At 51.0% G+C, this 21,650-nt stretch overlaps 1 protein-coding gene across 1 annotated transcript in view; it reads right to left on the bottom strand.

Moving 5' to 3' along the window:
- The window catches only part of QPCTL (glutaminyl-peptide cyclotransferase like), a 47,099-nt gene extending 26,666 nt beyond the window's left edge, over nucleotides 1-20,433 (bottom strand). The window contains exons 1-7 of the mRNA XM_082263299.1: nucleotides 20,129-20,433; nucleotides 18,615-18,761; nucleotides 17,290-17,577; nucleotides 15,685-15,840; nucleotides 8,712-8,811; nucleotides 4,209-4,325; nucleotides 3,980-4,122 (exon numbers count right to left, since the gene is read on the bottom strand). Coding sequence (XP_082119425.1) covers nucleotides 3,980-4,122; nucleotides 4,209-4,325; nucleotides 8,712-8,811; nucleotides 15,685-15,840; nucleotides 17,290-17,577; nucleotides 18,615-18,761; nucleotides 20,129-20,305 — 1,128 coding nt within the window. The 5' untranslated portion in view covers nucleotides 20,306-20,433. The remainder of the gene's footprint in view (nucleotides 1-3,979; nucleotides 4,123-4,208; nucleotides 4,326-8,711; nucleotides 8,812-15,684; nucleotides 15,841-17,289; nucleotides 17,578-18,614; nucleotides 18,762-20,128) is intronic.
- Between the last annotated feature and the right edge of the window lie 1,217 nt (nucleotides 20,434-21,650).

Below are 21,650 nucleotides of genomic sequence, written 5' to 3'. Positions count from 1 at the left end.
CCAACTCTAGACAAGTGACCCTCATTGGAGCACAATATGTTTCCTCTATAGTGCATCCCAAAAGTATTCACAGCGCTTCACTTTTTCCACATTTTATTATATTACAGCTATATTCCAAAATTGAAGTTTGTTTCAAATCTTAGCAAATTTATTAAAAATGAAAAAGGAAATAAAATCCCATGTACATAAGTATTCACACCCATTGCCATGACACTCAAAAGTGAGCTCAGGTGCATCCTTTTTCCTCTGATCATCCTTCAGATATTTCTACAAATTGATTGGAGTCCACCTGTGGTTAATTCAGTTGATTGGATATGATTTGGAAAGGCACACACCTGTCTATAGAAGGTCCCACAGATAACAGTGCATGTCAGAGCACAAACCAAGCCATGAAGTCCAAGGAATTGTCTGTAGACCTCGGAGACAGGATTGTACGGAGGCACAGATCGGGGGAAGGGTACAGAAACATTTCTGCAGCATTGAAGGTCCCAATGAGCACAGTGGCCTCCATCATCTGTAAATGGAAGAAGATTGGAACCACCAGGACTCTTCCTAGAGCGGCCGCCCGGACAAACTGAGCGATGGGGGAGGGGGGCCTTAGTCAGGGAGGTGACCAAGAACCCGATGGTCACTCTGACAGAGCTCCAGCATTTCTCTGTGGAGAGAGGAGAACCTTCCAGAAGAACAACCATCTCTGCAGCCCTCCACCAATCAGGCCTGTATGGGTGTGGCCAGACGGAAGCCACTCCTCAGTAAAAGTCACATGACAGCCCGCCTGGAGTTTACCAAAAGGCACCTGAAGGACTCTCAGACCATGAGAAACAAAACTCTCTGCTCTGATGAAACAAAGATCGAACTCTTTGGCCTGAATGGCAAGCGTCATGTCTGGAGGAAACCAGGCACCGCTCATCACCTGGCCAATACCATCCCTACTGTGAAGCATGGTGGTGGCAGCATTGTGCTGTGGGGATGTTTTTAAGCGGCCGGAACTGGGAGACTAGTCAGGATGGAGGAAAAGATGAATGCAGCAATGTATAGAGACATCCTTGATGAAAACCTCCTCCAGAGCGCTCTGGACCTCAGACTGGGGTGAAGGTTCATCTTCCAACAGGACAATGACCCTAAGCACACAGCCAAGATAACAAAGGAGAGGCTACGGGACAACTCTGTGAATGTCCTTGAGTGGCCCAGCCAAAGCCCAGACTTGAACCCGATTGAACATCTCTGGAGAGATCTGAAAATGGCTGTGCACCGACCCTCCCCCATCCAACCTGATGGAGCTTGAGAGGTCCTGCAAAGAGGAATGGGAGAAACTGCCCAAAAATAGGAGTGCCAAGCTTGTAGCATCATACTCAGAAATACTGGAGGCTGGAATTGGTGCCAAAGGAGCTTCACCAAAGTATTGGGCAAAGGGTGTGAATACTTATGTACATGGGAATTGTTTTACTTTTTTATTTTTAATAAATTTGCAAAGATTTCAAACAAACTTCTCTCACGTTGTCATTATGGGGAATTGTTTGTAGAATTTTGAGGAAAATAATGAATTTAATCCATTTTGGAATAAGGCTGTAACATAAAATGTGGAAAAAGTAAAGCGCTGTAAATAGAATCCTGGTGCACTGTATATATATATATATATATATATATATATATATATAATCTATACCTACCTTTTCTCCAGGGGTCTCTGGTCCCATGGAGTGACAGGTCCTCTTCTTCCTCTGACTGATCCAAAGTGCTGCAATCAGTGGAGTCACCATAAAGCAGGCCATACATTCAGCTATCCTCTTTCCTCCAACCCCAGTCAATGGTTCGCCTTTAGTACAACCAGCCTGCCTATAGACATATCAAGATTGGTCCCGTTCCTGCTTTGGCCGGCCTAAGTCATAATATGGCACACCCGCTAAGATATTCCTTATTCTCCCTAGGGGGGGGGAGGGGAGAGTTGATACACGGGGAGCACAGGAAGTAAGTTTAAGCTTCAAGAGTATTGAATTCTCATTGGCTGTTCTGGATTACTGAATTTTATTTTTTTTTTAAATTGCAAAAAACGGACACAGAAGTAACCAATACAAACCGTTTATTTTTAGTTCCAAGGCCACAAAATATACAAATATCATATTTACAGACGGAATTCTCAGTAATTCCAGTGCTGTGTCTGTCATTATTACCGGTATGAGAGTGGGACAGTGGGGTGCAGATACAGATGGCATCAAATGATGGAGAATCCGGACAGCCCGGTACGGAGCCAATCACAGGTAGATGGAGAATCTGGAGAGTCCGGTACTGAGCCAAGCACAGGGAGATGGAGAATCTGGAGAGTCCGGTACTAAGCCAATCACAGGGAGATGGAGAATCTGGAGAGTCCGGTACTGAGCCAAGCACAGGAAGATGGAGAACCTGGAGAGTCCGGTACTAAGCCAATCACAGGTAGATGGAGAATCTGGAGAGTCCGGTACTGAGCCAATCACAGGGAGATGGAGAATTTGGAGAGTCCAGTACTAAGCCAAGCACAGGGAGATGGAGAATCTGGAGAGTTCAGTACTAAGCCAATCACAGAGAGATGGAGAATCTGGAGAGTCCGGTACTGAGCCAATCACAGGAAGATGGGAGAATCTGGAGATTCCGGTACTAAGCCAATCACAGGGAGATGGAGAATCTGGAGAGTCCGGTACTGAGCCAAACACAGGGAGATGGAGAATCTGGAGAGTTCGGTACTGAGCCAATCACAGGAAGATGGGAGAATCTGGAGATTCCGGTACTGAGCCTATCACAGGGAGATGGAGAATCTGGAGAGTCCGGTACTGAGCCAAACACAGGGAGATGGAGAATCTGGAGAGTCCGGTACTGAGCCAAACACAGGGAGATGGAGAATCTGGAGAGTTCGGTACTGAGCCAATCACAGGAAGATGGGAGAATCTGGAGATTCCGGTACTGAGCCTATCACAGGGAGATGGAGAATCTGGAGAGTCCGGTACTGAGCCAAACACAGGGAGATGGAGAATCTGGAGAGTCCGGTACAGAGCCAATCACAGGGAGATGGAGAATCTGGAGAGTCTGGTACTGAGCCAATCACAGGGAGATGGAGAATCTGGAGAGTCCGGTACTGAGCCAATCACAGGAAGATGGGAGAATCTGGAGATTCCGGTACTGAGCCTATCACAGGGAGATGGAGAATCTGGAGAGTCCGGTACTGAGCCAAACACAGGGAGATGGAGAATCTGGAGAGTCCGGTACTGAGCCAATCACAGGAAGATGGGAGAATCTGGAGATTCCGGTACTGAGCCTATCACAGGGAGATGGAGAATCTGGAGAGTCCGGTACTGAGCCAAACACAGGGAGATGGAGAATCTGGAGAGTCCGGTACTGAGCCAATCACAGGGAGATGGAGAATCTGGAGAGTCCGGTACTGAGCCAATCACAGGGAGATGGAGAATCTGGAGAGTCCGGTACTGAGCCAATCACAGGTAGATGGAGAATCTGGAGAGTCCGGTACTGAGCCAATCACAGGGAGATGGAGAATCTGGAGAGTCCGGTACTGAGCCAATCACAGTCTCCCAATCCAAGAATGATGCCAGGATTAGGTGAACAATCCAATACGAAGGATCGCCACCAGAATATTACAGCAGATACTGTAGATTGGGGGTGTACCTATTTATGCTGAGCACTGTATATTACAGAGATAGGAGACCTGAAGCTCACGAGAAATGTCCATCTCGGACAATCCCGGATCAGACAACCATCTGTTTAATTCCTTCTAAGTAAAAACATTCTCACAAAGCTTTACCCCTCTGCAGTTTTGGGAGATAAAACATTGGATGGGCAGAAGTTTTCACCGGAATTATGAACTGGCAGTGATGCAATGAGTGTCTAGATGCCCCAAATTGACCAATTGTGGCCTCACTTGAAGGCTCGTCTCAGGAGGTCTCAGTCAGGTCCAGAATACTGTAAACAAGAATCCAATATGGCTCCGGGGTCAGAGGGCGAGGGTCTCGCTGAGGAAAGCTACAAAGATCCGACACAGGTTGGCGACTGTTGGTCGGTGAAGCTTCTCCTCTGTGTCATCGTGAGTGTGCCAGACATCCGGGAATGGTGTGGAGATGACGTGAAGAACAGGAACACCTACAACATACAAGGAACACTCCGATCATTCCAAATAAGATAAAGTAAAATGGAAGAGAAGAAGAAGGCGGAAAGACAGCACTGACCTTTCCGGAGAAATGGAATATGGTCATCTTCTACTGAGCCATAATACCAATGAGGATGAAAATAGGAATTCTCCACGGGGTGAGACTGCAGGAGATTTAGCTGATGCAACCGTTTCTCTACAGGAGAAAAAAAAAAAAGAATGATGATATTTAAAACAGAATGAGAGAGAATGTAGAAGAGAACGAGAGAGAACATTCCTGAATGTAGAGGAGAGAACGAAAGAGAGAGAACATTCCTGAATGTAGAGGAGAGAACGAGAGAGAAGATTCCTGAACGTAGAGGAGAGAACGAGAGAAAACATTCCTGAATGTAGAGGAGAGAACGAAAGAGAGAGAACATTCCTGAATGTAGAGGAGAGAACGAAAGAGAGAGAACATTCCTGAATTTAGAGGAGAGAACGAGAGAGAAGATTCCTGCATGTAGAGGAGAGAACGAGAGAGAAGATTCCTGAATGTAGAGGAGAGAACGAGAGAGAAGATTCCTGCATGTAGAGGAGAGAACGAGAGAGAAGATTCCTGAATGTAGAGGAGAGAACGAGAGAGAAGATTCCTGAATGTAGAGGAGAGAACGAGAGAGAACATTCCTGAACGTAGAGGAGAGAACGAGAGAGAACATTCCTGAACGTAGAGGAGAGAACGAGAGAGAACATTCCTGAACGTAGAGGAGAGAACGAGAGAGAACATTCCTGAACGTAGAGGAGAGAACGAGAGAGAACATTCCTGAATGTAGAGGAGAGAACGAGAGAGAACATTCCTGAATGTAGAGGAGAGAACATTCCTGAACGTAGAGGAGAGAACGAGAGAGAACATTCCTGCATGTAGAGGAGAAAACGAGAGAGAACATTCCTGAATGTAGAGGAGAGAACATTCCTGAATGTAGAGGAGAGAACATTCCTGAACATAGAGGAGAGAACGAGAGAGAACATTCCTGCATGTAGAGGAGAAAACGAGAGAGAACATTCCTGAATGTAGAGGAGAGAACATTCCTGAACGTAGAGGAGAGAACATTCCTGAACGTAGAGGAGAGAACATTCCTGAACGTAGAGGAGAGAACGAGAGAGAACATTCCTGCATGTAGAGGAGAGAACGAGAGAGAAGATTCCTGAACGTAGAGGAGAGAACGAGAGAGAACATTCCTGAATGTAGAGGAGAGAACGAGAGAGAAGATTCCTGAACGTAGAGGAGAGAACGAGAGAGAACATTCCTGAATGTAGAGGAGAGAACAAGAGAGAACATTCCTGAACGTAGAGGAGAGAACGAGAGAGAAGATTCCTGAATGTAGAGGAGAGAATGAGAGAGAACATTCCTGCATGTAGAGGAGAGAACGAGAGAAGATTCCTGAACGTAGAGGAGAGAAGATTCCTGAACATAGAGGAGAGAACATTCCTGAATGTAGAGGAGAGAACGAGAGAGAACATTCCTGAACGTAGAGGAGAGAACAAGAGAGAACATTCCTGCATGTAGAGGAGAAAACGAGAGAGAACATTCCTGCATGTAGAGGAGAGAACGAGAGAGAAGATTCCTGAATGTAGAGGAGAGAACATTCCTGAACGTAGAGGAGAGAACGAGAGAGAACATTCCTGCATGTAGAGGAGAAAACGAGAGAGAACATTCCTGAATGTAGAGGAGAGAACATTCCTGAATGTAGAGGAGAGAACATTCCTGAACATAGAGGAGAGAACGAGAGAGAACATTCCTGCATGTAGAGGAGAAAACGAGAGAGAACATTCCTGAATGTAGAGGAGAGAACATTCCTGAACGTAGAGGAGAGAACATTCCTGAACGTAGAGGAGAGAACATTCCTGAACGTAGAGGAGAGAACGAGAGAGAACATTCCTGCATGTAGAGGAGAGAACGAGAGAGAAGATTCCTGAACGTAGAGGAGAGAACGAGAGAGAACATTCCTGAATGTAGAGGAGAGAACGAGAGAGAAGATTCCTGAACGTAGAGGAGAGAACGAGAGAGAACATTCCTGAATGTAGAGGAGAGAACAAGAGAGAACATTCCTGAACGTAGAGGAGAGAACGAGAGAGAAGATTCCTGAATGTAGAGGAGAGAATGAGAGAGAACATTCCTGCATGTAGAGGAGAGAACGAGAGAAGATTCCTGAACGTAGAGGAGAGAAGATTCCTGAACATAGAGGAGAGAACATTCCTGAATGTAGAGGAGAGAACGAGAGAGAACATTCCTGAACGTAGAGGAGAGAACATCCCTGAACGTAGAGGAGAGAACATTCCTGAACGTAGAGGAGAGAACGAGAGAGAAGATTCCTGAATGTAGAGGAGAGAATGAGAGAGAACATTCCTGCATGTAGAGGAGAGAACGAGAGAGAAGATTCCTGAACGTAGAGGAGAGAACATTCCTGAATGTAGAGGAGAGAACATTCCTGAACGTAGAGGAGAGAACATTCCTGAATGTAGAGGAGAGAACATTCCTGAATGTAGAGGAGAGAACATTCCTGAATGTAGAGAATATAGGGCAGTGGTCTGGAACAGGAGAAGATGGGGGAGGTCCATACAACTATGCACCCCCGCAGAGATCCAGCGACATACAGTAAATGTGTCAGAGAAGCCGGATCTCTGGCCGAGGCCCATACTCTACACCAGACTTTGTATGAGCTCCGGGGGTTCATGTACATAGGATATGCATTCTATGCTCTACCTGTCATTTGGTGCTCTAACGTATAGCTGTATTCTCTATGCCTATAGACCAATCAGGTTGTACCAGTTGTATAGAGAAGACCAGAGGCCATACCATCCAGACTAAGCTAGTTGGAGAGTATAGAGAAGACCAGAGGCTATACCATCAAGACTGAGCTAGTGGGGGGGGGGGGGGGGGAGTAGAGAGGAGGTTAGAGGTCATACCATCAAGACTGAGCTAGTGGGGGGGGGGGGGGGGGGAGTATAGAGGAGGTTAGAGGCCATACCATCTATGGAGTCGGGGGGGGGGGGGGGAGGGGGGAGTACAGAGAGACCATACCATTTTTATGCTAAGGTGTTTGGAAGCCATACCATCCAGACCGAGTAGTGGGGGAGTATAGGGGAGAATGGAGGCCATACCATCTACGGAGTCTGTGGGGGGGGGGTAAAGAGACCATACCATGTAGGCTAAGCAGGAGGGGGGGAGGGGGAGTACAGGAGGAGTTCGGAGGCCATACCATTAACCCTAAAGCAGAACTCTAATCAAAAATAACAAGATGAAAATGAACAGCTCATTGAAGGATAAAATACAAATAAAAATATGTTTTTGCTGTAATATTCTAGAGACTTTCCCTGCAGGATTTTTTTCTGTCACTAGATGTCCTCTAAGGTTGGGGTTCTGCCAGCATCATTCAACCCACTACCACTGAGCCCCGGGTCATCGTGGACCCACCCCCAACCTGTGATTGGACAGTGAAAGGAGAAGCAACACAGTGCTGAGCTTATCTGTCACTCTGCTCTCCCCTCTTATCAGCACACTTTGTCAGCTCATGAACTGATTGGTTCTCTGTGCTGCTTCTCCCTCCCCCAGTCTGAGCTCTGCTGTACAGGGACAGCAAGAGGCGGATACCAGGGACTGAAACTTATTTACTTTAAAACTTTATTGGTCTGACAGAGGAGGACGAGGGGCTTGATGTGTAACACATTGGGAGTGACAGGTTCTCCTTATAGAAACTTTAGAGTCAGGAAGGATTGGGGTTTGGATCCACTGGGGTTCAGGTATATCAGAATTGGGGTCTATTAGCCCCCTAATGCCCCCTTTGCACCCCATTGAAGCTGATTTGTGACCAATCATTCTTCCCCACCGATCCCCGTAGTGATAAAAACCTCCGTGCTCCATTCACCACAGGGACGGATGTTCTCTCGCCGCTCTCCCAATACTCACCATGGACATCCCGGGGGCCCCAGGAGGGGCAGCGGAGCCCCAGTCAGTGGCAGTGAAGAGGTTAAAGTGTGACCCCCCCCTCCCCCTTTCTAGTTTTACCTCCACCAATGAGGTGATGACAATGGAGAAGCTCCGCCTTCCATATCTCCCAGTGGCGCTCCCTGACACACTGATCCTATCACATGACACCACCCATAATTCCCTCCCCCACACAGGAGCCCTCATAGAACATCATTTACAAACAGGACTGCTTTCACTTTGTGCATGCTGAATAGGGAGTGCCGCCTCCTGAGCCACTGCCAGTCAAATGCCCTGGAGGGGGAGGGGCTTCAGTCCCAGGGATGGGAGTGCACACGTAGGAGTGGCTATGCTGGGACTCCAGGGCACTCTGCCAGGCAGCATGGCCCCCACCTACAGGCAGTAATGAGGGGGTGGGGAGGGGATTATAAAGAAATGACAATGAATGGAGGGAGGAGCTCAGTGCTGTCTATCAGGAATTACCTGGAAGGGGAATAACACTTTAATATCGGGGGAGGGGGGGCATTTATACTACCGAGTCTACACATCTGATTGGAGCTCAGTATTCGGTGGTTGTCATTGGCTCTCCTATACCCACCGGTACCCAATATGGATCCTCACCCAGGGAGTGGAGCCTCAGGAAGTGACTGCGGGTCTCCTGGAAGTGGTTGAGGATCAGAGGATTCGGAGCTCCCAGCAAATCCAGAAGAACGAAGAGATCCTGAGAGAAAGAGAAACCAATCAGAAGCCGGATCCACTGTAACATGATCCCGAGGGGGGGGCGCGTTCACTCCTCTGTAATACGGCTCCTTCATATGCTGTGTGGCCAAAAGTGTGTGCGCACACCTGACCATTATAGGACTATGACCCCAACATCTGACCCTGGCCCCCAACTGACCATGACCCCAACATCTGACCCTGGCCCCCAACAACTGACCATGACCCCAACATCTGACCCTGGCCCCCAACAACTGACCATGACCCCAACATCTGACCATGGCCCCCAACAACTGACCATGACCCCAACATCTGACCCTGGCCCCCAACTGACCATGACCCCAACATCTGACCATGGCCCCCAACAACTGACCATGACCCCAACATCTGACCATGGCCCCCAACAACTGACCATGACCCCAACATCTGACCCTGGCCCCCAACTGACCATGACCCCAACATCTGACCATGGCCCCCAACAACTGACCATGACCCCAACATCTGACCATGGCCCCCAACAACTGACCATGACCCCAACATCTGACCCTGGCCCCCAACTGACCATGACCCCAACATCTGACCCTGGCCCCCAACTGACCATGACCCCAACATCTGACCCTGGCCCCCAACAACTGACCATGACCCCAACATCTGACCCTGGCCCCCAACTGACCATGACCCCAACATCTGACCCTGGCCCCCAACAACTGACCATGACCCCCAACATCTGACCCTGGCCCCCAACATCTGACCCTGGCCCCCAACATCTGACCCTGGCCCCCAACAACTGACCCTGGCCCCCAACAACTGACCCTGGCCCCCAACAACTGACCTTGGCCCCCAACATCTGACCCTGGCCCCCAACAACTGACCATGACCCCAACATCTGACCCTGGCCCCCAACAACTGACCATGACCCCAATATCTGACCCTGGCCCCCTACTGACCATGACCCCAACATCTGACCCTGGCCCCCAACAACTGACCCTGGCCCCCAACAACTAACCCTGGCCCCCAACAACTGACCCTGGCCCCCAACAACTGACCATGACCCCAACATCTGACCCTGGCCCCCAACATCTGACCCTGGCCCCCAACAACTGACCATGACCCCAATATCTGACCCTGGCCCCCAACTGACCATGACCCCAACATCTGACCCTGGCCCCCAACAACTGACCATGACCCCAACATCTGACCCTGGCCCCCAACAACTGACCATGACCCCAACATCTGACCCTGGCCCCCAACAACTGACCATGACCCCAACATCTGACCCTGGCCCCCAACAACTAACCCTGGCCCCCAACAACTAACCCTGGCCCCCAACAACTGACCATGGCCCCCAACAACTAACCCTGGCCCCCAACAACTAACCCTGGCCCCCAACAACTGACCATGGCCCCCAATATCTGACCATGACCCCAATATCTGACCCTGGCCCCCAACTGACCATGACCCCAACATCTGACCCTGGCCCCCAACAACTGACCATGACCCCAACATCTGACCCTGGCCCCCAACAACTGACCATGACCCCAACATCTGACCCTGGCCCCCAACAACTGACCATGACCCCAACATCTGACCCTGGCCCCCAACTGACCATGACCCCAACATCTGACCCTGGCCCCCCAACATCTGACCCTGGCCCCCCAACATCTGACCCTGGCCCCCAACAACTGACCCTGGCCCCCAACAACTGACCCTGGCCCCCAACATCTGACCCTGGCCCCCAACAACTGACCATGACCCCAACATCTGACCCTGGCCCCCAACATCTGACCCTGGCCCCCAACATCTGACCCTGGCCCCCAACATCTGACCCTGGCCCCCAACAACTGACCATGACCCCAACATCTGACCCTGGCCCCCAACAACTGACCATGACCCCAACATCTGACCCTGGCCCCCAACAACTGACCATGACCCCAACATCTGACCCTGGCCCCCAACAACTGACCATGACCCCAACATCTGACCCTGGCCCCCCAACAACTGACCATGACCCCCAACAACTGACCATGACCCCCAACAACTGACCATGACCCCAACATCTGACCCTGGCCCCCAACAACTGACCATGACCATAACATCTGACCCTGGCCCCAACATCTGACCCTGGCCCCCAACATCTGACCCTGGCCCCCAACAACTGACCATGACCCCCAACAACTGACCATGACCCCCAACAACTGACCATGACCCCCAACTGACCATTACCCCAACATCTGACCCTGGCCCCCAACAACTGACCATGACCCCAACATCTGACCCTGGCCCCCAACATCTGACCATGACCCCAACATCTGACCCTGGCCCCCAACAACTGACCATGACCCCAACATCTGACCCTGGCCCCCCAACAACTGACCATGACCCCCAACAACTGACCATGACCCCCAACAACTGACCATGACCCCCAACAACTGACCCTGGCCCCCAACAACTGACCATGACCATAACATCTGACCCTGGCCCCAACATCTGACCCTGGCCCCCAACATCTGACCCTGGCCCCCAACAACTGACCATGACCCCCAACAACTGACCATGACCCCCAACAACTGACCATGACCCCCAACTGACCATTACCCCAACATCTGACCCTGGACCCCAACATCTGACCCTGGCCCCCAACAACTGACCATGACCCCCAACAACTGACCATGACCCCCAACAACTGACCATGACCCCAACATCTGACCCTGGCCCCCAACAACTGACCATGACCATAACATCTGACCCTGGCCCCAACATCTGACCCTGGCCCCCAACATCTGACCCTGGCCCCCAACAACTGACCATGACCCCCAACAACTGACCATGACCCCCAACAACTGACCATGACCCCCAACTGACCATTACCCCAACATCTGACCCTGGCCCCCAACAACTGACCATGACCCCAACATCTGACCCTGGCCCCCAACATCTGACCATGACCCCAACATCTGACCCTGGCCCCCAACAACTGACCATGACCCCCAACATCTGACCCTGGCCCCCAACAACTGACCCTGGCCCCCAACAACTGACCCTGGCCCCCAACAACTGACCATGACACCTGATTTTGACCCTAACACCTGACCCCGACACCTGACAATGACCCTAACATCTGACCTATCACTCCGACACCTGATCCCAATGTCTGACCCTAGTCCCCCAACCGTGACCCCAACATCTAAACCTCAACACCTGACCATGACCTCCACATCTGACCCTGACACCTGATCGTGACCCCAACAACTGACCCCAACACGCAACAGTGACCCTAACATCTGACTTTGACCCCGACACCTGACCATGAACCTGTCTGACCCTAGCCCCCCAACCGTGACCCCAACATCTAAACCTCAACATCTGACCCCGACACCTGATCGTGACCCCAACAATGACTCCAACACGTGACAATGACCCTAACATCTCACTATCACCCCGACACCTGACCATGACCCCGTCTGACCCTAGCCCCCCAACCATGACCAACACCTGATCATGACCCCAACAATGACCCTAACATCTGACTATGACCCGGACACCTGACCACGTAGCTCTCCCCCATTTTGTGTCCGTTTGCCCCAGGTTGGAGTTGTGTCCACAGTAACATTTGCAGCGGCAGAGCAGTGTAGGACTGACTAAAGAACGATTACTTTGATGCAGTTGGCCGACTTAAACATGGATTGCAATATTTGTGAACTAAAAATCCCAGGTTTTAATTTCATAGTTTGCTGGAGAAGGTGTACAGCCGTGTGCAGAGGGTTAATATCTGGTCACACCCCTTTAACAGCTGATGGATTATATGCATGGACAAGCTATTGGGATCGGAGCACAGAGTTATCTTGTTTCTGTCCATGACCCCCAACACCTGACCATGACCCGACACCTGACCATGACCCCAACCCCTGACCCCAACCCCTGACCATGACCCCAACCCCTGACCATGACCCCAACCCCTGACCCCAACACCTGACCATAACCCCGACCCCTGACCATGACACCAACCCCTGAGCATAACTCGACCCCTGACACCTGACCATGACCCCGAACCCTGACCCCAACACCTGACCATAACCCCGACCCCTGACCATGACACCAACCCCTGAGCATAACTCGACCCCTGACACCTGACCATGACCCCGAACCCTGACCCCAACACCTGACCATAACCCGACCCAAGACCATGACCTCAACCCCTGATCATGACACCAACGCCCGACTATGACACCGACCCCTGACCATGACCCCAACACCTGACCATGACCCCAACATCTAACCCAGACACCTGACCATTGACCAACACCAGACATCTGACCCCAACACCTAACCATGATCCCAGCAGCTGACTATGACCCAAACCCAGACTATGACCCCCAACACCTGTCAATAAACCCCACTATTTCATCTGACCTCAACACCAGACTATAACCCCCAACCCCTGACCCGACACCTGACTATGACCCAACATCTGACATGACAACTGACCATGGCCCAAACACCTGACTACTTCTGGTCATATGATTGGGGGGGGGGGGGGATTTAATGGAACCGGAGCTGTTAGAATCTGGAGGAGGTGAGCATGGCGTCCAATCAGCTGTTGGAGCCTGTTGGGGGAGGAATTTTTTCCCCTGCTGCAAAGTGGATCATGCTTTGCTGGGTTTTTTGCCTTCCTCTGGACCAGCTCTAGCTGTAGGATTGTGTATATGGGATTGTATACAGTATCTCACAAAAGTAAGTACACCCCTCACATTTTTGTAAATATTTTATTCTATATTTTCATGTGACAACACTGAAGAAATGACACTTTGCTACAATGTAAAGTAGTGAGTGTACAGCTTGTATAAGGGCTCTTTCACACGGGCGATCCGATCAGATCCGCCGGTCAGTTTTTTAGGCGGATCTGATCGGATCCTCCATGCAGCTCTATGGGGCAGCGGATGTCAGCGGAGACACCTCTGCTGACAACCGCATCCTATTCTGTCCGTGAAATCTGAACGGATGGAAACCCTATTTTTCCATCCATTCAGGTATTGGATCGGATGAGAGCGGACAGGCGGTCCGCTCTCATCTGATCCCCCATAGAGAGCAGCGGGGGCTGTGACACCTCCCTCTCCGCTCTGCAAGCCTATGGAGGCGGACCGTGTGAAAGAGCCCTAACAGTGTAAATTTACTGTCCCCTCAAAATAACTCAACACACAGCCATTAATGTCTAAACCACTGGCAACAAAAGTAAGTACACCCCTAAGTGACAATGTCCAAATTGGGCCCAAAGTGTCAATATTTTGTGTGGCCGCCATTATTTTCCAGCACTGCCTTAACCCTCTTGGGCATGGAGTTCACCAGAGCTTCACAGGTTGTCACTGGAGTCATCTTCCCCTCCTCCATGATGACATCACAGAGCTGGTGGATGTTAGAGACCTTCCCCTCCCCCACCTTCTGTGGTCCCCACAGATGCTCAATAGGGTTTAGGTCTGGAGACATGCTTGGCCAGTCCATCACCTTTACCCTCAGCTTCTTTAGCAAGGCAGTGGTCATCTTGGAGGTGTTTGGGGTCGTTATGTTGGAATACTGCCCTGCCCCCCAGTCTCTGAAGGGAGGGGATCATGCTCTGCTTCAGTATGTCACAGTACATGTTGGCATTCATGGTTCCCTCAATGATCTGTAGCTCCCCAGTGCCGGCAGCACTCATGCAGCCCCAGACCATGACACTCCCACCACCATGCCTGACTGTAGGAAGACACACTTGTCTTTGTACTCCTCACCTGGTTGCCCCCACACACGCCTGACACCATCTGACACCAAATAAGTTTATCTTGGTCTCATCAGAGCACAGGAGATGGTTCCAGTAATCCATGTCCTTAGTCTGCTTGTCTTCAGCAAAATGTGGGCTTTCTTGTCCATCATCTTTAGAAGAGGCTTCCTTCTGGGATGACAGCCATGCAGACCAATTTGATGCAGTGTGCGGCGTATGGTCTGAGCACTGACAGGCTGACCCCTCCCCCACCCCTTCAACCTCTGCAGCAATGCTGGCAGCACTCATACGTCTATTTCCCAAAGACAACCTCTGGATATGACGCTGAGCACGGCACTCAACTTCTTTGGTGGACCATGGAGAGTCCTGTTCTGAGTGGAACCTGTCCTGTTATACTGCTGTATTGTCTTGGCCACCGTGCTGCAGCTCAGTTTCAGGGTCTTAGCAATCTTCTTATAGCCTAGGCCATCTTTATATAGAGCAACAATTCTTTTTTTCGGGATCCTCAGAGAGTTCTTTGCCGTGAGGTGCCATGTTGAACTTCCAGTGACCAGTATGAGAGAGTGAGAGCGATAACACCAAATTTAACACACCTGCCCCCCATTCACACCTGAGACCTTGTAACACTAACGAGTCACATGACACCGGGGAGGGAAAATGGCTAATTGGGCCCAATTTGGACATTGTCACTTAGGGGTGTACTGACTTTTGTTGCCAACGGTTTAGACATTAATGGCTGTGTGTTGAGTTATTTTGAGGGGACAGTAAATTTACACTGTTATACAAGCTGTACACTCACTACTTTACATTGTAGCAAAGTCTCATTTCTTCACATGAAAAGATAGAATAAAATATTTACAAAAAAGGGAGGGGTGTACTTACTTATGCGAGATGCTGTGTATACGGGATGGTATATATAAGATTGTATATCTGGGATGGTATATATAGAATTGTGTATACGGAGGTTTTCTATTTGTGTGTTTCTTTCTGGATGGATTTTTGTCTAAGCGATGGAATTATACATCTATGCAGATTCTTCATTGGTTAAGCATTGGAAATGAAAGGAAGAAGCTGATTGGTTGCCATGCACAGCAGCTCCCCCCATTTATCTCCTTATCCACTTACAATGGCGTCCAGCTGAGTCCCGCCTCCTCCTTGTATTGGCTCCTTCTCTAGACGTCCCGCCAAGTGGCGCGCCCCGTACAGCGAGTCGCTCTCCGACCATTCGCCGAACGCCTCCTCGCCATCCAGAAAGAAGAGCTGCAGAGTCAGCGCCGAGCCCTGGAGGTCAGAGAGAGATGAACCACATGTCTGTATCCCACATGTCTGTATCCCACATGTCTGTATCCCACATGTCTGTATCCCACATGTCTGTATCCCACATGTCTGTATCCCACATGTCTGTATCCCACATGTCTGTATACCACATGTCTGTATACCACATGTCTGTATACCACATGTCTGTATACCACATGTCTGTATCCCACATGTCTGTATCCCACATGTCTGTATACCACATGTCTGTATACCACATGTCTGTATCCCACATGTCTGTATCCCACATGTCTGTATCCCACATGTCTGTATCCCACATGTCTGTATTCTACATGTCTGTATCCCACATGTCTGTATCCCACATGTCTGTATCCCACATGTCTGTATCCCACATGTCTGTATCCCACATGTCTGTATTCCACATGTCTGTATTCCACATGTCTGTATCCCACATGTCTGTATCCCACATGTCTGTATCCCACATGTCTGTATTCTACATGTCTGTATCCCACATGTCTGTATTCCACATGTCTGTATTCCACATGTCTGTATTCCACATGTCTGTATTCCACATGTCTGTATCCCACATGTCTGTATCCCACATGTCTGTATTCTACATGTCTGTATCCCACATGTCTGTATCCCACATGTCTGTATTCCACATGTCTGTATCCCACATGTCTGTATTCTACATGTCTGTATTCCACATGTCTGTATTCTACATGTCTGTATTCCACATGTCTGTATTCCACATGTCTGTATTCCACATGTCTGTATTCTACATGTCTGTATCCCACATGTCTGTATTCTACATGTCTGTATACCACATGTCTGTATTCCACATGTCTGTATCCCACATGTCTGTATCCCACATGTCTGTATACCACATGTCTGTATACCACATGTCTGTATCCCACATGTCTGTATTCTACATGTCTGTATACCACATGTCTGTATTCCACATGTCTGTATCCCACATGTCTGTATACCACATGTCTGTATACCACATGTCTGTATACCACATGTCTGTATCCCACATGTCTGTATTCTACATGTCTGTATTCTGTTCAGCCAGTTCTGTGATCAGTGCCAGGCAGGGACTCAGCTCTGACATCCTGTGTCACCTCATCGTCCAATCAGAAGACTGGAAACCATACATAGAAAATATTCACCCCTCCCTCAGACTGTGCAGTGTGGCCAGGATGGGGAGTCATTGAACCAGCTGAACAGAATAAGAATCCTTCAACAGTGGAGGAATGTACTGTATGAGTGGTGAGCCGGCCCCTCTGATTGGTCGATCTATTATAAGGAGTTGGTGAGCCGGCCCCTCTGATTGGTGGATTATTAGGAATTGGTGAGCCGGCTTCTCTGATTGGTGGATCTATTATTAGGAATTGGTGAGCCGGCTCCTCTGATTGGTGGATGAGATATAGGAGGAGGAGCTGGGGGAGTCACCTTTCTCTTGTGTTCCTGCAGGCGGTGGTTGAGCGCAGTGACGGCCTCCAGGATCAGAGCGCAGGGAACCGCTGAGTCTGTGGCCCCGACAAAGGCCCGCCCCCTTCCATCCGGGAGGAACCACTTGGAGTCCAGATGACAGGCGAAGACCAGGCGATGCGGGGCCGAGGGGTTCAATGTGGCTACAATGTTTCCAAAGGAGAGCTTCCCCCGCGGGGTCAACGCATCGAACTCATCCAGATCCACCGTCCACCCCGCCGACAACGAGCGCAACTGACCGGAGATGAGCTGGGAGGAGCAAGAGAGAGCGTCAGGGGCTGCAAAATTACTGATCAATGACACCATACACACCCCCCACCGATCCCTGACACCATACACACCGATCCCTGACACCATACACACCGATCCCTGACACCATACACACCGATCCCTGACACCATACACACCGATCCCTGACACCATACACACCCCCACCGATCCCTGACACCATACTGACCCCCACCAATCCCTGACACCATACACACCGATCCCTGACACCATACACACCGATCCCTGACACCATACACACCGATCCCTGACACCATACACACCCCCACCGATCCCTGACACCATACTGACCCCCACCAATCCCTGACACCATACACACCGATCCCTGACACCATACACACCCCCACCGATCCCTGACACCATACACACCGATCCCTGACACCATACACACCGATCCCTGACACCATACACACCGATCCCTGACACCATACACACCCCCACCCATCCCTGACACCATACACACCCCCACCCATCCCTGACACCATACACACCCCCACCGATCCCTGACACCATACACACCCCCACCGATCCCTGACACCATACACACCGATCCCTGACACCATACACACCGATCCCTGACACCATACACACCGATCCCTGACACCATACACACCCCCACCCATCCCTGACACCATACACACCCCCACCGATCCCTGACACCATACACACCCCCACCGATCCCTGACACCCATACACACCGATCCCTGACACCATACACACCGATCCCTGACACCATACACACCCCCACCGATCCCTGACACCATACACACCGATCCCTGACACCATACATGCCCCCACCGATCCCTGACACCATACACACCGATCCCTGACACCATACACACCGATCCCTGACACCATACACACCGATCCCTGACACCATACACACCGATCCCTGACACCATACACACTGAGACTCAGAAGAAACCAGTCAGCATGTATAGAGGGATCTGGGTGGGCGGGTATGAAGGATACGGAAGCCGCCATTGGCCGGTTCTCACCTCTCTGACTCGCCGGTTCCCGGGACTCCCCGGAGTTCTCTCTATCAGCATTGGACGGATGAAGGACGACCACAGACGCTCAATATCCGCCTCCGAGACCAACTGCCTGATCTGATTGGATGAGAGGGACCTGGGCTGGATCTGGGACTGAGGAGAGAGACTGAAGAGTTATATAGGCAGCTGGAAGGTGTGGGGTGACCAATAATCCCCTTCTTCAGGTGGAGTTTAGGGGTGACAATAGAAAGGTTATTAGAGGTCGATTCTTTCTTATAATTTCATTCTTCAAGATTCAATATAGAAATGTAACATTTCACCATAGAGAAATAACAAGAAGCGTGCTGTATGGAAGTATGGAGTGGTAACCCCACGCTTCTTGTTATTTCTCTATGGTGAAATGTTACATTTCTATACTGAATCTTGAAGAATGAAATTATAAGAATGAATCGACCTCCAATAACCTTTCTATATGTAATCTATTGTCACCCCTAAACTTCACCTGAAGAAGGGGGATTTCCTCAAAGACTGAGGAGAGAGCCAATCACTACTCACACTTCCAGCCCCGCCCACCAGTGACATCATCCAGCCTTAGCTGGGCCAACCCCCACACACCCTGAACCCCAGATACACAATGTGTATGCCCCTCCCACAATGTGTATGCCCCTCCCACAATGTGTATGCCCCTCCCACAATGTGTATTCCCCTCCCACAATGTATATTCCCCTCCCACAATGTATATTCCCCTCCCACAATGTGTATTCCCTATGCCACGCCCCCTACACTATGTATGCCCCTCCAACACACCCCTACACCATGTGTATGCCCCTCCCACACAATGTGTATGCCCTATGCCACGCCCCCTACACTATGTATGCCCCTCCTACACCCCATACCATGTGTATGCCCCTCCCACACCATGTGTATGCTCCTCCCACTAACCTTTTACCATGTGTATGCCCCTCCTACACCCCATACCATGTGTATGCCCCTCCCACACCATGTGTATGTCCCTCCCACAAACCCTTCACCATGTGTATGCCACTCCCACATCATGTGTATGCCCCTCCCACTAACCTTTTACCATGTTTATGCCCCTCCCACACACCCCCTTCCATGTATATGCCCCTCCCACCAACCCTTTACCATGTGTATGCCCCTCCCACAAACCCTTCACCATGTCTATGCCACTCCCACTATACCATGTGTATGCCCCTCCCACACACCCCACACCATGTGTATGCCCCTCCCACACCATGTGTATGCCCCTCCCACAAACCCTGCACCATGTGTATGCCCCTCCCACACACCATGTGTCTGCCCCTCCCACACACCCCCTTCCATGTATATGCCCCTCCCACCAACCCTTTACCATGTGTATGCCCCTCCCACACCATGTGTATGCCACTCCCACACCCCTTATACCATATGTGTGCCCTTCCCACGCTCCACCCATCATAGGCCCCTCCCACACACCATGTGATTCCCCCATACACCCGCTAAGCCCCTCCCCCGCTCACCCGTGTCGCTCTCGGCTCCTCATCCTCCTCTCTGGCTCCGCCTCCTTTCTGGTTCTCCCAGAACAATACGGCGGCTCCGATCAGCACTCCGGCCCCCAGCACCAGCAGACCCGGGATTCGGCTTCTCGGAGCTCCGCCGGGTGTTCGGGTGTTGCGGGCAGCTCGGCGCGGAGACATCGGGGGAACAGAAGCATGACTGAGAGGAGCGACCAATCACAGCCAGGGGGCGGGGAATATTCTCCACCTCCGATTCTGTAGAAAAAGTCATCCAGCCCAATGGGAGAGCGAGGAAGGTAAACATAGCCGGAGACGCCGTCCAATCAGAGCTCAGGGGCGGGGACAGCCATTTGACAGCTCAGCGTAAAGATCTCGCACTCTGATTGGTTGTCAGGCCGCCGCTGGTTGCTGGGAGGCCGCCTCCGCCATTTTGGAGAAGGGAACCAGTATTCTCCATACGTCACTTCTGGGGACTGGACAGCAGGAATGATTGGAGATTTCCACTGTTCTGTCAGATCTCCGTACCCTCGAACACAGAGAACAGGCGGATACACTCCGATACACGCTATAAGGGGACATTGTTAGTCTGCCCGATACTAACCAAAAACATGGCCGCCTCCGAGGTGGGGACAACTAGAGGGCGGACTAACAATGTCCACTCATTATCGGTGGAGTCCTGTCCGAATAGCGCCACCCATCAGAAAATGTCACGAAAGTGACATTCTGAGTAAAAAAATGCTTACTGTGCATGCCCCGTGCTTTCTGACATGGCGGCTACGCGTTTCGACATGGCTGCTGAGTGTTCCAACATGGCCGCCACGCGTTTCAACATGGCTGCTGAGTGTTCCAACATGGCTGCTACGCATTTCGACATGGCTGCTGAGTGTTCCAACATGGCCACCACGCGTTCCAACATGGCCGTTACATGTTCCAAGATGGCCGCTACGCGTTTCGACATGGCCGCTAGGTGTTCCAACATGGCCGCTACGCATTCCAACATGGCCACTACGCGTTTCGACATGGCTGCTGAGTGTTCCAACATGGCCGCTATGCGTTCTGACATTATAGTTCATATTCCTATCGCACACCTTCCTGGTTTGTAGGCACATGCCTGACGAAGGGGTCCTGTGGCCTGATGAAGGGGTCCTGTGGCCTGATGAAGGGGTCCTGTGGCCTGACAAAGGGGCCCTGTGGCCTGATGAAGGGGTCCTGTGGCCTGAGGAAGGGGTCGTGTGGCCTGACAAAGGGGCCCTGTGGCCTGATGAAGGGGTCCTGTGGCCTGACAAAGGGGTCCTGTGGCCTGAAGAAGGGGTCCTGTGGCCTGAGGAAGGGGTCGTGTGGCCTGATGAAGGGGTCCTGTGGCCTGACGAAGGGGTCCTGTGGCCTGATGAAGGGGTCCTGTGGCCTGACGAAGGGGTCCTGTGGCCTGACAAAGGGGTCCTGTGGCCTGAGGAAGGGGTCCTGTGGCCTGATGAAGGGGTCCTGTGGCCTGACGAAGGGGTCCTGCGCGGCTCCGAAACGTTGC

The sequence above is a fragment of the Pelophylax lessonae genome, assembly GCF_965119305.1.
Source record: "Pelophylax lessonae genome assembly, chromosome: 7".
NCBI lineage: Eukaryota > Metazoa > Chordata > Amphibia > Anura > Ranidae > Pelophylax > Pelophylax lessonae.
Note: the sequence above shows the minus strand (reverse complement) of the source record. Positions and strands in the feature narration are given on the sequence as shown.